This window comes from Xiphophorus couchianus, chromosome 14, assembly GCF_001444195.1.
Source record: "Xiphophorus couchianus chromosome 14, X_couchianus-1.0, whole genome shotgun sequence".
NCBI classification, from domain to species: Eukaryota; Metazoa; Chordata; class Actinopteri; order Cyprinodontiformes; family Poeciliidae; genus Xiphophorus; species Xiphophorus couchianus.
Window position 1 is genome coordinate 19,972,880 of NC_040241.1, and position 15,549 is coordinate 19,988,428.

Below are 15,549 nucleotides of genomic sequence, written 5' to 3' on the forward strand. Positions count from 1 at the left end.
TCTAAATAATTCTAGTTGGGATGTTTTTGACGCCGTTTACTCTTCAGCTTACATTTGAAGCTTACCAGAGACAGAGAAGAGGACAATGTGGGCAGATGTGGACAAAAAACAAAGCTGATTAAAACCTGCTTTGTTTTTGTGGTTTCTAGCAGCAAAAGCCTGAGTGGGCGTGTGCAGAGAGTGCAATATTTTCATTATTCTTCGTACAACCCACATATACGACACCACAAACTCAGTTTTTATTCATCTCCACTTTCAACGCCATTAAAAAATATTTCCACTGATTCTAGAGAAGCTTAACTTAGCAGAAAATCTCTATTTTGTAAAATATCCAGAATAGTTGAGATAGGGCCTTAAATCAAATAAGGTAATTTGATGTAAGTACAAAAAATGAGAAGAAATAGATAGAGACATGATTTTATTTTGCAATAAAACATAAAAGTCTTTATTTGACATGAAACATAGAGACATTATATATGAACTTTCTATAAAACAGAAATATAACACTTGGCTTAATGGCTCTGCTCTGATTTATCCAGAGAACATGATCCATTTCGGATTGAATTCAACCCAAATTTGTTATCTAAATATCACATTCTCGAACATCAGTATAAAACTATGAAAATAAAATACAAAAATAATTTTGGCTTTATGTTAAAATGGCAGCTTTTGCACAGGTAGAACATAGACAAATAATACTAAGCCGTTCATGAATTTAAATTGTATGTTTCTCTTTCTGTAGAATCAGCTTTTTTTAAACTGCTTCCATGACCTTTTTCCGTACTAAAGTCTTTTTCTGGACAGGAGCCGTGTAGTTGCTCTTGATGCTTCTGGCTCTCTTCATCTGGTACACCACCTCCGCTGCTTCGTCCGACAGAGACTGCTCCAAATTAAGGGAACAAATGTACATTTATGGGATGTTTACACTGCAAGATTGTAAAACACTTGCTTTTTGTTGCAAAGAATCTTTTAATCAACATGCTATCAGGTGCTACTAGCCACTGCAGTAATGTTGCCTTAAATCCCACAGCACTTAATGTCTCAATCAGTCAAACTTAACATGTTTGGCATGTTTTCTCTTCACAGTTTAACTTTATTTTTTTTATTATGGCTAAAACTAAAAGTGTTGGCTGGTGTTATGGTAAATGCAAAGGCACCTTAGAATCTGCTTTCATGTTGTCACAAATTGTCGTCATGGTTTCCATCCAGTTACCATAGATACTCTCTTCTTTTTGGATTGGCCGCAACCTACTACAGTGCAGACAGAGAGAGAGAGAAAATAATCAATACACACTTAAACCAAACAATTAAAATTAACCAAATCTAATAACCTAACTTTAGAATTTTAAAATGAATGGATTAAGCCTTCTGATGGGATTCTAAGTTCTCTTCTTCTTCTTCTCTTTTTTCTTGAAGACGTTTCACCTCAAATTCAAAAGGCTTCTTCAGTTCTGAATATGGTTGGAACTGATAAAAATAATAATAAGTTGCAATCATAGTAATAGCCGCTGGGAACGTAACAAATGTTGCAACTTTGGTCCCTAATTGAACCAAGTCTACCAGACTATCAGATGTCTGGTAAACATGTAGTGAGATGTGTAATAACAGCACTTGGTAAAATTCAAAATTTGATGGATTGATGTGAAAACATTCAGCGAGATTCAATGGTTTTGATGGAAAGCGACCATGCTCAGATGTCAGAGAGGAAGTAGTTTCCTCACTACTTCCTGTCTGGCAGTGTTGGTAGTACCTGATGTGATGAAGCAGGTCTTGTTGAGCTGCTAGCTGCCTCTGTGCTTCGGTCACGTGGCCCTCCATGGTTAAACCGGCGCAGAGCTGAGCGCAGTGGACGGCCAGCACCGCCATGTTGAGCCTTCCCAGGAGAATCTGACTTTAGACAAAATCGACCAATAGAAGTCAATACCAAAGAATCTAAAACACAAACCAGTTTGGTGTATTGGGTGATACTGGGAATAAGCTGTGGTTTTGTTTTTAACCTGCTGGTGGTAACTGGCCGTTGCTCGGTAATGATGCGAGTGACTTTTTGCTGGTCTCTGGTCTTGAAGCTGAGCTGCAGCTGGAATGGAAGCGTGTTCCTCTGGAGACAATCTTGTAACCAAATAACATCTCTTAGCAAAACACAACTTGGAGATATTCTTTTTGTTTCTGCGCTAGAATGTTTTATTTCTGACTAACTCACATTCCATATAATCTGGTTTCACAGCAAACTGGAAGGTGATCTCCAGTTCCTTTGTTACGTTTCCGACCTCTCTCACCAGTTTGTGATTGTTCTCGTCCTCATATGGGAAATATCTACAGGGAGAAGAAATGTTTTAGTTGTTAGAACTATTTCATATATCAATACACCAATCAGCCATAATATTTTGACCAACTATCAAGAAATAGAGGTGAACAGATTGGTCCAAAATATTGATTATATCAATACCAAGTTGAGATTGATAATTTAGTTTCAGATTCCCTCTTGAAATTTTATTTTCAACACTCACACTCCATCAGGAGCCAGCAGGGTTGCAGTTACACCTGTTGCTAATACGTTGTCTTCAGAAATGGACTGGATCTCTGTCGCCATGGTGCCGATGCTAACAATGTTCACCTGAGGGGTACAAAACATTTAAGAGTTTAAAATGTATTTTTTATGAAGTCTTCACAATGGCAGTGTAGGGTTTATGGTCTCTGGATGTGTTGTGATCAATGGTGGGAAAATCTTTAATCGAGTTAATTGTAATTTATTAATTGCAGTTAATCAAAAATCATATCTTGAGGAAATAAGCAACATTTTTGATTTAAACGTGAATTTTTGCTGCTAAATTACACTGTATAAATCAGAGCTCCTCTGCAATTGAGGAACCAGTTTCTTGACAGTAGTTTTTAAAATAGGTTAATGCTTTAAAAAATGCTATGGGTATAGACTTTCAAAATAAAACTCAATGTCTTCAAAATAAGAGTCTAACTATGTTATAATTTTGAATATTGTAAAATGTGATTTTCGATTTAATGTCTGGCAGCAATCTGTCAAATTGTGTATGAGCTATGTTAGGGCTGGACAATAAATCAATAATTTATATCACAATAGAAACGTAATCTATATCAATAGATAATAGGTCTGATAAAATGTTCAGTATTCACAGAACTCAGAGCCAGAACTGCAAAGCATTCTGGGGAATATAGGCAGATTAAAGGCTTTATCCGCTCAACCTGTCACAGCTTTCTCTGCTGGTTAGAAACATGGACTAACTCACTAAATCTTTGGTTACCTAGCAACTCACTCAGTCTTTGGTTACCTAGCAACTACCTGCTGAGTAACTGGGGCAGCAGCAGTTTAATGTTTTGCCACCGTGCCTCATAAATGCTTAAAAATAAAAAACAACGGGTGAAAACTGGATAAAACAAAAAAGGTCACGCCACCAGTCAGGTAGTATTTCAATATTTAAAGCATAAAGCTTCTTTGTCATCAACTTATGATCACATTTTATATATCTTTTTACCTTTTCTTGTAATTGAGTGACAATAAGGATAACATTTTCTCTTTCAGCATGCTTGTATGTTGCTGCTGTGATGCCTGACCTCCATGCTTTCAAGCATTGTTCAAAACTAGAATACAAAAAATATTTACACCATATTTTCTGCGTTTGTGACTGCCATATAATATATTTTGAGTAAAAGTGCTTACAGCTTACACCAAAAAACACCAACACATTCACAAACAAAAATTAGAACACACCTATACAACAATAGTTTCAGTTAACCTTTGGTAGACAATTTGCAAAATTGCCATCATGCTAAGTAAATAGGCCTAACCACTGCCTGACCAGCGTCCTGTAGTTTACATGTAAAGCAGCGGTACTTTGTTCTTTTTCAGACATTTTAATAAATTCATATGTGTGTCTTTGTGCCAAAATAACCAGTTAAATGTGCTTAATTTTGTGTCTCACGCTTCCTCCAGTCACATCAGCCAGTCTCCCAATGTCAGCCAAGCAGCAGTCTGTCCCTTTAAAGGACATTACTGAGATTATGACTCTGAAAAAACAAGAAATTGTTTATTTATTTATCCTTAAGAATTCAACACAAACATTTTAGCGTGGAGTTCATGGGGGAGGTTAGTGTGTGTGTTTGTCTCCTGACCCTTTCTCTACCGCCTGCAGAGCCAGTTTTCTGTAGAAATATGGAGCCTCTGAGTAAGAGGACTGAGCTTGCTCCATGTCACCGAGTCCGATGTTGGCTCTGCCGTCAGTGCACAAAATGACCTGCAACACACATTGAAATAAAGTCGTGACACAACTGCTCAGGGCTGCAAACGACTGAATAAAACACACAACTTAACTTCTCAGATAAAATTACATATAAGAGTACTTTTATTTTTAGCTTAGGATCTGGCTTATCTATGTTTTGTTTTAAAGGGGCAGTATTATGTATTTTCCAGGCTCATAGTGCCGTTTTATACCAATAATGAGGTAGCTATGTTACCGTCAGTCATAATTCAAATTCTATGTATATCAAATATAAAATTTCACTTGAAATTGGGCCTCTGTCTCTTTAAGAAACTCCTCTGTCTAAAACTGCCTTCAGGAAGTTATTACAACATTGCTCCATTATTAAGCCTTTAATGACGTTTTTTACCAGTGTTTCACTGAGAAGTAGCTCGTGTAACAGGAGCTAGGTCCATCCAGGCGTTTAGCACACCTAAATGGTTTCCATGGAGATTAAAGGACTTCTCAAACGTATATAAAAAATCAAGGTATGTTTTGATGTGGGAATAACGTTATAACATAATGGAAATTTTAAAAAAAAGTAAATTTTAAATGATACTGCCCCTTTAAAAGGGGGCAGTAAAAAGAGTTTATGACTGCCCCCTGCTGGGGGATTTATTATTTTATGTTTTTGGCTGATTTTCAGGGAATTCTCAGTTTTTAGAAATGTCAACATTGTGAGTGAGTTACTCCTCACTCACCTTGGAGCCGGGGTATTTTGATGCTAAAGCTACTGAAGCTAATGCTGCCGGACCAAGAGCTGTTGCTCCATTTTCCCTTAACCTGGAAGATATGAAAATGTAAAACACCAGTAATGTTTCTGTGTTTATACACCGTTTAAATTTATAGTGGACAATAAGTTGTATCTGTTTACTTTTTTGACTGAATTTCTTACTCTTTGACTCTCTGGGTGAGATGTTGGTATGTCTCAGCGATGCAGTGAGGGACACTGTAGCCCAAAGCCTGTTTCCAGATGTGTTCGTCGTCAACCAACGCCCAGTCCTTGATGGTGAGCGGAGCCCGAGTACCATCCCCATAGATAACAACCTGAAGGACATGCAGCAGAAAACTTAACCTAACAAAATCACATTTTATCTTTAAATGCTTCATTTTCAAAGGTTTTATTCGACTTTGAACTTTATTGACCGCACATTCTGAGTGAACAAAAGCTTATTGCAAAAGGACCGAGTTATATGACAGAGGCATCCAAGAAATCCAATTATTAAAGAAAAAGCAGAAAAAATATCTGAAATACAGAAATTAAATGTCAAGTAATATAAAAAACAGTTCCACTGAACCACTGAAGGAAATAACACAAAAACCTCAGAAGAAAACAAGTGCAACTTTCTTTTTCACAAAATATAAACAAAAATTGAGTAGCATCAGATTTTAGCAGTTATAGAATTTTTCTTTCATCTCTGGTTAAAAAAAACAACCAAAAGCCATTTTGTGCTGTAGCTCACATGTTTTTTTTGGTTTTATTTACCCAGAATGCCCTGTGTTTGGAGCAGTCTCCAGCCTGCTTGTGTTCACATATGCATTCAAACCGCACCAGACCAGAGTTCACTTCAACTGACCCGAGACCGAGGTTTGAGGGCAGACCAGAGTTTGATTACGAATTCAGACCTCCTCAAACGAACTGGACTTTTTAGACAAACAAACTACAGTTTAAATAACAGACTAAACAGGATTGGTGTGAATGCAGCCTAAAACTCATATGAACGATCTGGCTCAAACATGACCGGCACATCAGTTCTACCTCATCATTAAAGGTGACGAGGGCCACCCTACGGCGCGGCGTCCGCTGCAGCGTGAACGTTAGCGTCCTCTGAAGAGCATCCTGGATTCCCTGTTGGATAACAACAATTCACCAAGTAATCCACAATGAATAGATTTCACACAGGGTTTAATTTATTATTAAACTTAAATTTTAATTCAATCATCAACAACAAATTAATGTTTCACCTCTAATCTGGATATGTGAAGCGTTGAGCCACTGTCTGAAGTCACCTAAAGAGAAATCATAAAGAAGTGATTGTACGTGAGACTGTGAGCTTTTTGTGGTTTAATGAAGTCAAACTTATGTAGATTGTAAAGGAAGAAATATTTATTAAAACTTTGAACAAAACGTTTGGCTCGTATCTTCCTTAAAAAGCCGGGTCCTCTCGACGAGCAGCGGGGCAGCTGTAAATCGAAACTAAACAAGGCGTGTTGACGTCACAGATCACAGAGTTTAATTCATACAAAGCAACGCATGAATCAGTTAACAAAGCTGCAGAGGTACAGAGATATGCATTTTATCACAAAATAACAGACAAGGGGAGACAGACAAACACAAAACACAGAGACAGACAAAGGCGCCCATGTGGAGAAAAAATGGAAAAAACTCTCTCTATTTTAGCGCTACATGTAACTTTATACTGAGTAGGTGTTTCCCCACTTCAACATATGCAAAGAAGGCGTTCTGTTATTCAACCAATCAGAGACCTGTTTCGGCCCCCAGAGAAACCCGGAAACTCCCCTCACTACAGCTCAGATGTCTGGTTTTTATCTACGCAAAAGGGCGGACCACTTCGTGCTCATCTCTGTCTGATACGGGCAGATCCCTGGCGCCAAAAGTCCTAAGATGAGATTTCGCAGACACCTCTAACACATTCCAGCGCCGTTTCCATGGAGATGCTAATTTTATGGCTTTTGTGTGCTCTTAAGCAAACAGTGGAAGGCGTCTGCTTGTCTCCTTGGGCCTCTCTCGAAGGGTCACACAAAGCCTGTTTTTCAAATAAAAGTGCTTAATATACCTTTACACATGTTGTAAGATTAAGTGTATTTTTAGCACTAAAATAATCATTTTTTCTTAACAAGATGTTTCTACTTGCGGCTCTTTCTCTTTTTACGTAAAACAACAAAACGTCCATCTTGCAAATGCATGAAACATGGAGGTATGCTTACAATGCCCTTTCAGAAGTTATTAATTTAACCACACAAGAAGACTTCAGAAGAGAGCAACAAAAAGCCAAATAGGGCGTTCTGATTGAATCTAATGGAGACGTGTTTGTGAAACCGAAAGCAGAGATCGTATCTGTTGTGAAAGCTGAATCTTTGTTGTGAGAGTGACATCTGTGCTTCAAGTGCTTCTCATCAGTGACACGTACTGCCGTTTAGTCTGTTGTTATCAGAGCTAAAACACCAGATTTTTTATCAGTTGTGGTTTGTGTTCTTGGTATTTCTTCAGATCGTTTAAAAATTTTTTATTGGAGATGCTGAACGTGCAAATCTTTTAGATGTTTGCTCTGAAGTTGTTCCTAAATTCAGTTGGTTGAAGTTCAGCTAGTAAATAAAGACATAGCAGAAAGGTGGATTGTATTTTAAAGTATATCTAACATTTCTGTGAAAGGGTAACTTTGACAAATTTTGAAAAAAATTGACACCAGTATGGTGGTTAGCAGAGGGGGTCAAGCAGGGTCTGGTGAGGTCAACTTGTCAACGTTGTTATTTTTATAAACTTTTCTGACTCCTCCAGTGACTTTTTATTTTATTTTAAAAAAACTAACTAGTGATAAATCTAGTAACTTTTTATCTGTGTTTTTGGAAATTTTTATGGTGACAACGCTCCTCTGTTCTAGCTCCTGACTTGCCACCGGCTTGGCCGTGTGTCTAAGTGAGATGGTTTTACACCCAAACGTGGGGCTGTGATGAAGTTGTACCAAATTGTAATCCATACAAAATTCCAGCTAATTAGGCAAAAATATTGCAGAGCTAAATAAATTTTCATGAAAATGTCAAAATTTGCACAGAAGTTGACATTTAGTTTACCAGCAAAAAACAATTTGCACTTCCATGAACATAGTCCACGGGCGATAAAAAACATGTTCATTACAGTTTTTGCAGTTTTTTCTTAGATAGTAAGATTTTAGTCTCTTTAAAGCAAGTGGTTTATGGATGTTTAGTCAACAACAAAACACTTGTACGTTGTACAGCGCATACAGCGGTAAAACCAGCTGACCAAACATGCCGGGCTTCACTGGGGTTGCTAGGTAACAGGCTGGGTTTCACTGGGGTTGCTAGGGAACGGTGCAGTGCCTGCTGATTTGTGACGTTACATTCCGGAGGTTTTTGAAACTACTCATTTTCCAGACACCAAAAAACTTATTGCCAGAAACCATCTGCATGGGTTTTTTACGCACTTGGCTCTTGTGCTGTTTTTAGAGGCAGTGGATAATCAAATGGAAGCATACAAACATGCATAATTTGAATTTTGCATAAAACATCTCGTTTAAGTTTTTTGTTTTACACACACCTTTGTTGTGACCGTCATGCTGCCAGAAATGTCCACACAGAAAACAACCATGGTGTCCTCCAGGTTCTGGTAGTCATCTTCGCTCATGCTCGGCAGGTAAAGGTCGTCGGTGCGCACACCCACACGCTGACCGATGCACACTTGGGCCAAACTTTCGTCTACACCGTTTTCATGTCCACAGAACTCGCATACCCACAACTGCAAAACAGAGCAGCAACTTAAAATGCCATTTTGTGTTCTTACGGGACGGATGGTCTTTAACTGGAGAAATAAAACTAAAACCTGGTTACATTGGCATGAAATATTTACCTTCTTCCATACTGAGCTGAGACATGACAATGCAGCACTACATTTATCACAAATCACTGGTCTCTGGAAGGTCTCCAGACCTGCATCTGCAAAACAAAAATACAATAAACTAATGGGAAAATTATGAAATTTGACTTGTGTGTGTGTGTGTGTGTGTCCTGACCTTGGCTCATGTCAGCCAGTTTTCCAAGACCAAGTGAGATGACGTTGATGTTGACCTTAAAATGATTTTCTTCTTCCAGCAAATCAACTGGAAGAAGCAGAAGAAATCAGTAGGAAAAGTAATTACATTTCATACAGATTTAGTCTTTAAGAGTTTGATCGAGGGTCACTTACGTCTGGGAGGAACCGGAGGAGGGAGAGAGAAAGGAGTGACAGGAAGTTGGGAGGGGACAAAAGGCATATTGGGAAGGGAAGTGGGTCGAGGTTTTCTCAGGCGGCGTGGAGGCAGCGGCGGAGGAAGTGGACCTGATGAAACAAGAAGTATCAAGTGTTAGATATGCATCAAAAATAGATTAAACGGCTTATTTTTTCAATTTATTATGTAGAAAAACAATCTTGTCACTACAGAGACACCATGATACGGCAGATTTCATGTGTAAATTTTGCAGATTCTTCTCTTGAGGATCGTAAATTTGATCTCATGTTGTGCAAATATGAAAAAAAGCAGCAGTTTGCATGACAGTTAAGTGCAGTCAGCATTTCCAGTGTGTACAACTTGGTACATTGTAAGATCTCTGCTGTTTCTAACATTAAATATCAAGTGGTCATGTTATATTATTTTCACATATTTTTTAAATGGTGAGAAATCTGGAGACCATCTGTCTTTTTGACAGCGTGTTGAAGAGGTACGGAGGCTTTGGAGTGCATGAATTACTGGTGTGAGATTGTTTTCCCACTGCAGTGAGAGCTTACAGGATCAGAAATCCACTCGATTAGAAAGTCTTGACAACTTCTGATCACTTCAATTGGAGAAATTTTTCACAATTTCAAAACTTTGGTTGAAGTGGATTCCAGTATCCAGTGTGGAGAAGATGGAGGATTCATCCTTACGCACAAGTAGGTGCACAAGTCAGGTGTGTCCTGTTTATTATAATATCAGCTTTTCTTTTTCTTAGGTTTTTTACAATGTATTTTTAACTTGTTTCTTACAATGTCACTTTGAACTTTGAACTCTTTCTGTTTCCTTCTCAGGTTTTTTAACACTGTAACTACGTCTTTGCTTTTTACAGTGTATTTTCTATTGCATTTTTGTTACATTGTTCAATTATTTCTTGTTTATTTTTGGTATTTTCTGGTTTCCGTCTTAATTTCTTTCTTGTTTAAACACATTTTGTCTGACTTTTTCCACATGCATCAAAATTACTCTGACATCACGGACTTTCCACTTGTTAAGTTGCAACCTGCATAGCTTTACAGTCTCTCTTCTCTTGCTTTTGCAGGCATGCCCACACACACACACATACACACACACATAGGCATGGAGGTTTCCTCTTTAATATGCTTTCCTGTTATCTCACTGCAATACTCAGGAGAATAAAAACGTTCACTTGAGAGAGAAAAACAACTGTTAAGAAGCGCTGGACTTGGAAAATGTTGAGTTTTTGCTCAAGTGTGTGAGAAAGTTACCTGTTTGTAGAATCGTACTGTTTTCATAGTCGGGTCCAAACTGAGAATTACCTGCTGTTAGAGAGAAAATTATTGTGTAAATTAAAAAAACAAAATATCTAGAGCTTTGATAAATTCAACAGAACAAACAGTTGTGTCAACTTTAAAGTGTTTGGTCTGAGTTATTTAAAACTTGCTAAAGGTTTGAAGACATAAACTTTTGTTTGAATCTTAGTTCTGATAAAACATTCCTCATGTTTGATGGAATGGACTGGTCTGGGATGGGCATTTATCAGATCGTTTATCATTTATTGTGATACAATTTCTTGTAAGAATTTAGATCAATCGTTGTTTTTCTTCTGTTTTTTTGCACAAAGGCATCAATAAATATCAGTGAATTTGGAAAATACAGTTAAATAAAGAATCTATGTGCAGCATAGTGATATAAATCACTTTTTTCAAGATGAATAGAATTTGTCTGTCAGATAAAAATGAAGTAATACATAGTTTATCATCCTTCTGTTTATCACAATAGTCCTATAAAATATTGTGATATATTTCTAAGTCCATGTTGCCCATTGCTACTCACCCGTTCCATCTGGGCCCCAGTTACATACAACATGGCTGCAAGCAAACTCCATCTGGGAACCACAAAGATGAACAGAAATCTTTAAAATCTAAATTACAACCAGAGGAAGAGAGGTTCGCATGTCTGTGGGAGACAACAATAAGCCAGAACAGCAATCTGAAAAAGACAGCTCAGCTTCCTGGAGTTGCCCTCACACCACCACCACAGCATCTGGGTTGCCGATCCTGTTATTTTTCAAGCTAACAGGTGGCTGAGTAAAACCATGAAAGCAAACATTTCCTCACTTCCTGTGTGAACAACGGTGAGGGTGAAGAGAACAAGGCGCTGCTCTACGAGGCTTTAAATCATCATTGACGAGGCGAGTTGCTCTGCCGAAAACAAGAACATGACACAGAAACAGACGGGATTTAACCAGCGTCTCCAACCACAACATAAACACAGTGACCAGCAGCCAGAGTTAGGTAGTTACTAGTTACAGTTACTCAGTTACAGTTACTTTAGTAACTTTTTTGAAAAATGTGTACTTTTCAGAGAATTTTTACTTGTACTTGAGTAATTTTATTATGAAGTATTTCTACTCTTACTTCAGTAAAAGTTCTGGATTTTTTTACCCACTGAATGAAAAACAAACATGTTTTTACCAAAAATTCACCAGACACAGACCTGCAGTTTGAAATAAACTTATTTGGGGGAAAAAAATATTACCTGATTTTATTTTTTTGTTACTTTTATGAAGTATTGTCATTTTAGTCCTTAAAATACCAAAATTTCCACTTAATTTTACATTTTGCTCTGTCTGATGATGTAATTTTTAAATATTAAATCATTGCTAATTTGATCAGTTATTCAGTATTCGAGTAAACTTTTTACCAAATACGTCTTTACTCTTACTTGAGTAAAATTTGTTGGTTACTCTGCCAACAGCCACGTTGATACTCAAGCAGGTGAAAAGATATGAAATTCAAAAATATCCACCTCAATCCATTTATTTGTTGTTACTGACTCACTGCTTTATTGTAGGGAGGCAGAAGGTCAACCTACATTTAATTTCAGAATTTAATTCACAAAAGATTAAATACACATTAAATGATGAACTTTCCATATCACCAACATTTTCATTGTTTTTTTTTCTGTATTTCTGCCCCATGATTTTGTTTTGGTCCCTGACAACCACAAATCAAGAATATGTAATGATGTACAGACTTTGATAAAAATGCTATTTTTTGAGGAGGTAAAAAAAATGACACCAAACTAATTTTAGCATTTTTTATTTAATGAATTTTGTGGCCTGCCAGCAAGTTCAATTTACAAATTTTGGCAAATTTAACAAATTGTGTCTGTATTTTTGGGCTGCCTCAGTCTCAGGTTTCTTTCAGCCTCTAACGACTTTTCTTCAGGTTTGCTTTGCATCCCCACAGGATGACGCTGCCACCGCCATGTTCCATGTAGGTTGAGTATTTGTTTCCGTCACATAGTCTCTTAAACCCAGACCTGCCTCTTTTCATGGCATGATGCTGCCCACACCATGTGTTACCAACAATAAAGTGTTCAGGGTTATGTGTAGAGATAATTTTACAATGCACAAAACATTTCCAGGTATCTTCTTTATTATTAAGTAGATGGAATACTTCTGGAAGCCTCTATATAATATAAACATTGCTTTTCATTAACAATCCATTTTTATTTTATGCTCATTTGTGACGCCTGGTGCCTATTTCAGTAGAAAGTGACGAGGTACAGGAAGCCATGCGTGTTTTTTGGATATCCAACTGTAAATATGTGTTGTTTGCTTGGTATTCAAATGAAAATGTGCAATAAGTCAGATCTGTTTAGTACGATGTCCACTGTTATTTCCTCTTTATGTTACTGTGGCAACTGTTATGCTAATTCTTCCGAGGGGAAAATAAGAGTCTGAAAGCCACAACATACCTACTGTAGTATTTATCATAAAGAAGCATCTTCACATCACCTACGTTTGTCAAGGTTTAACAGAGAAGTGCTGCACTTGACAATTCACTTCCTGAGTCTGGAAGCTGGCCTAAAGTCATCAAATAATTAAAATTGACCTATTTTAGCACAAAATGTCATGATAACATTAAATAGCTTAAAATAGGCTCCCAAGCACCATGTTATGATAAATAAAACATTACTCAGGCTGTACGTGTTTAGTGTTGTGGAGAAAATCAGAGAGTTAAGTTTCATTTTTAGACATTGGAAACGCTGTCATCAACCGCTAGCAGCTGCACGTTAGCATGAAAACTGAAAACATTTAAGTATGTCTGGCCCTTTTTTGTTTTTTACTGAGAATGTCTGACAACATGTAGATAAAGAATAATTCACAATCATCAAACTGTTCATTCTTAAAGTGGAAATGTTTTGTACATTTTGTTCTTGGTGCAGCAGCTAAGCTAACATGGGTTAGCATGCGTTAGCATGACTCATATAATGTTGTTTACCAGAAATTGTAACCTAGCATTAGCTTCAAAATTACTCCTATTTTATCATGAGTTAATGTTCTCTCAAAAAGACATTCACTGAAAATGTTTCTAAAAAATGTTATCAAATAAAATATTGTTTTATATAATGTATATAAGCATAATATATTTTTAGAGTTGTTTTATTTAATAATTGTTTTCTTTTTAGAACTATTTACGCGCCCTTTAAGTTTTTCTTTTTTTCACATAATAAACCTCAATGTATTTTATTGAGATTTTATGTGATGGACCAACACAAAACATTAAACATTTGTGAAGCAGAAGAAAAATTATGTATATATTTTTTTTCATTTTTGTGAATGCAAGTCTGAAATAGTGCTGCAAATTTTTAATTAGCTCTGCTTTACCTTGATATAAATGGCTTCAAATGTTACCTAATCAGTAAACAGAGCCCATCTGGCAGTAAATAAATCATCTTTTTTGTGAAGGCCTATTTTTTAGAGGAAATGGAGACAATATCGTGAAACGAAACTATACAGAATGAAATTGGAGCAAGACACAATTACAGCCCTACCAAAACATGGTCGCTCTTCAAAACTGATTTTTTTTCTTTAACAGTAGTGGGAGGACGTAATAATGATAAAACATACAACGCTAAGAGATGCAAACAATTTGCTAGGGATGATAGATGTAAGGAAAAATCATCATGACTCGACGATCATGACTCAGGTTTCCGGTCCTTCATCTTATCGTAAGCTTTGGATTGTTTGATTAATGTAGTGGCAGCACTTTGATTTGGCTCTATTCTGGTGTTTTTCTCTGTAAAAATGTTTTATCCGGCTCTGGTTCATTGAATTAAACTTCTACTGAGCCAAAATATTTCCAGTTCGACTCCTTGATTTCACGCGGAAGTGTAGCGCTCCCGTCCAAGTGACGCTGTTTAACATGAAAACTTTGTCCTCACATTATATTTTTCATGTTATAACGATATACTTTTCACATTTGAACAAAATGTTATCACCGTTACACATATTCTTCTGGTTATAACAAAAAACATTTCATGCTGTATGAATTTTGTCATTTATTTTGCAAAAGTCTAAAAAACATCATTGAACGTAATATATCTCTATTTTCTTTTGCCTGGCTGGCAACTCTATTCTAATTTGCTGGAATAATCTTAATTCATGTCCATATTAAAGAGAATTGTTGCAAAACAGTTAAATAACATAAATATTTGAAACCACCCTTTTGGCTGAATGTTGGTGATTTAAAGTCAGAAACTTCTGGTGATTTTTAATGCCCGACTCAGTTTTCCGGCCTTCCTTTTAAATCGCACACATCATCATCATCCTCTCTTAGATTTAAAAAACGTAAGCCATTCTTATGAAGTTTAATAAGAGGAAATACAAATTTTGAGGATTTTTTTCACTTTTTATGTAAATGTTCAATTAAAAAAAGATTTTGATCAGTCAGAGGAGCCTCTTTATGTCAGTTACATTCAATCAAATATTGTGAAAATTTCAGTTAGTTTGAAAGACCTAGATTAACATTATGGCTCTGAAATTGCTTAAAAGTTTCACATAAGCCTGAAGATGAAGCGGAGATGTTGGTTTACGGTGGTTTACCATCCCACAGCGACAATAGAGCGAGGAGCGACTCACCTTTGTCGTGGTCTGTGTGCAGCGAGCGCAGTTTGTTAAACTGAAAGCTTTTCTTTCATGCAGCAGGCTGGTGGAGTGCATGAGTGTGGGAGTGATCAGTGTGGGGAGCAGGAAGTCGGTGAAGGGGTGGAGGTTGAGAGAAACACCAAGAAATGAAAGTTAAAAGGAAGAGGAGAGCAAAGACATAAGAAGACGAGTTTTATCTACTGAAAAAAGAACAAGTTCATTTTAATCTATCAGTTTCTGCTGTTTTCTCAGCTGTTGATTGATTTCCTATATAAAAAACAACCTCACTGCATCTCAGCGTGGTTCAAACAGCCGTGAACTTTTCACATTTTTACAGGTTGCAACTATAAACCTCAGTGTGTTTTGTTGCCATTTT

The 15,549-nt window shown here is 36.9% G+C and overlaps 1 protein-coding gene across 3 annotated transcripts; it reads right to left on the reverse strand.

Moving 5' to 3' along the window:
- Positions 1-416: 416 nt before the first annotated feature.
- Positions 417-15,279, reverse strand: LOC114156784 (circularly permutated Ras protein 1). Of its 3 annotated transcripts, XM_028037281.1 has the most exons (20): positions 15,168-15,243; positions 11,356-11,439; positions 11,072-11,123; positions 10,504-10,557; positions 9,211-9,342; positions 9,038-9,124; positions 8,875-8,960; positions 8,566-8,763; positions 6,234-6,278; positions 6,028-6,117; positions 5,164-5,315; positions 4,970-5,051; positions 4,144-4,265; positions 3,954-4,038; positions 2,508-2,614; positions 2,201-2,313; positions 1,998-2,109; positions 1,751-1,891; positions 1,158-1,251; positions 417-880 (listed from the first exon to the last, which is right to left on the reverse strand). In XM_028037281.1, exons 3-20 carry the CDS (start codon positions 11,121-11,123, stop codon positions 755-757), a joined length of 1,878 nt encoding a protein of 625 aa, XP_027893082.1. In that variant the 5' UTR covers positions 11,356-11,439; positions 15,168-15,243; the 3' UTR covers positions 417-754. The 3 variants fall into 3 exon arrangements, 2 of the variants coding, with proteins under 2 accessions (XP_027893082.1, XP_027893081.1); XM_028037280.1 differs by lacking the exon at positions 11,356-11,439 and having other exon boundaries at positions 15,168-15,279; XR_003598017.1 differs by lacking the exons at positions 417-880; positions 11,356-11,439 and having other exon boundaries at positions 1,751-1,887; positions 15,168-15,279.
- Positions 15,280-15,549: the final 270 nt, after the last annotated feature.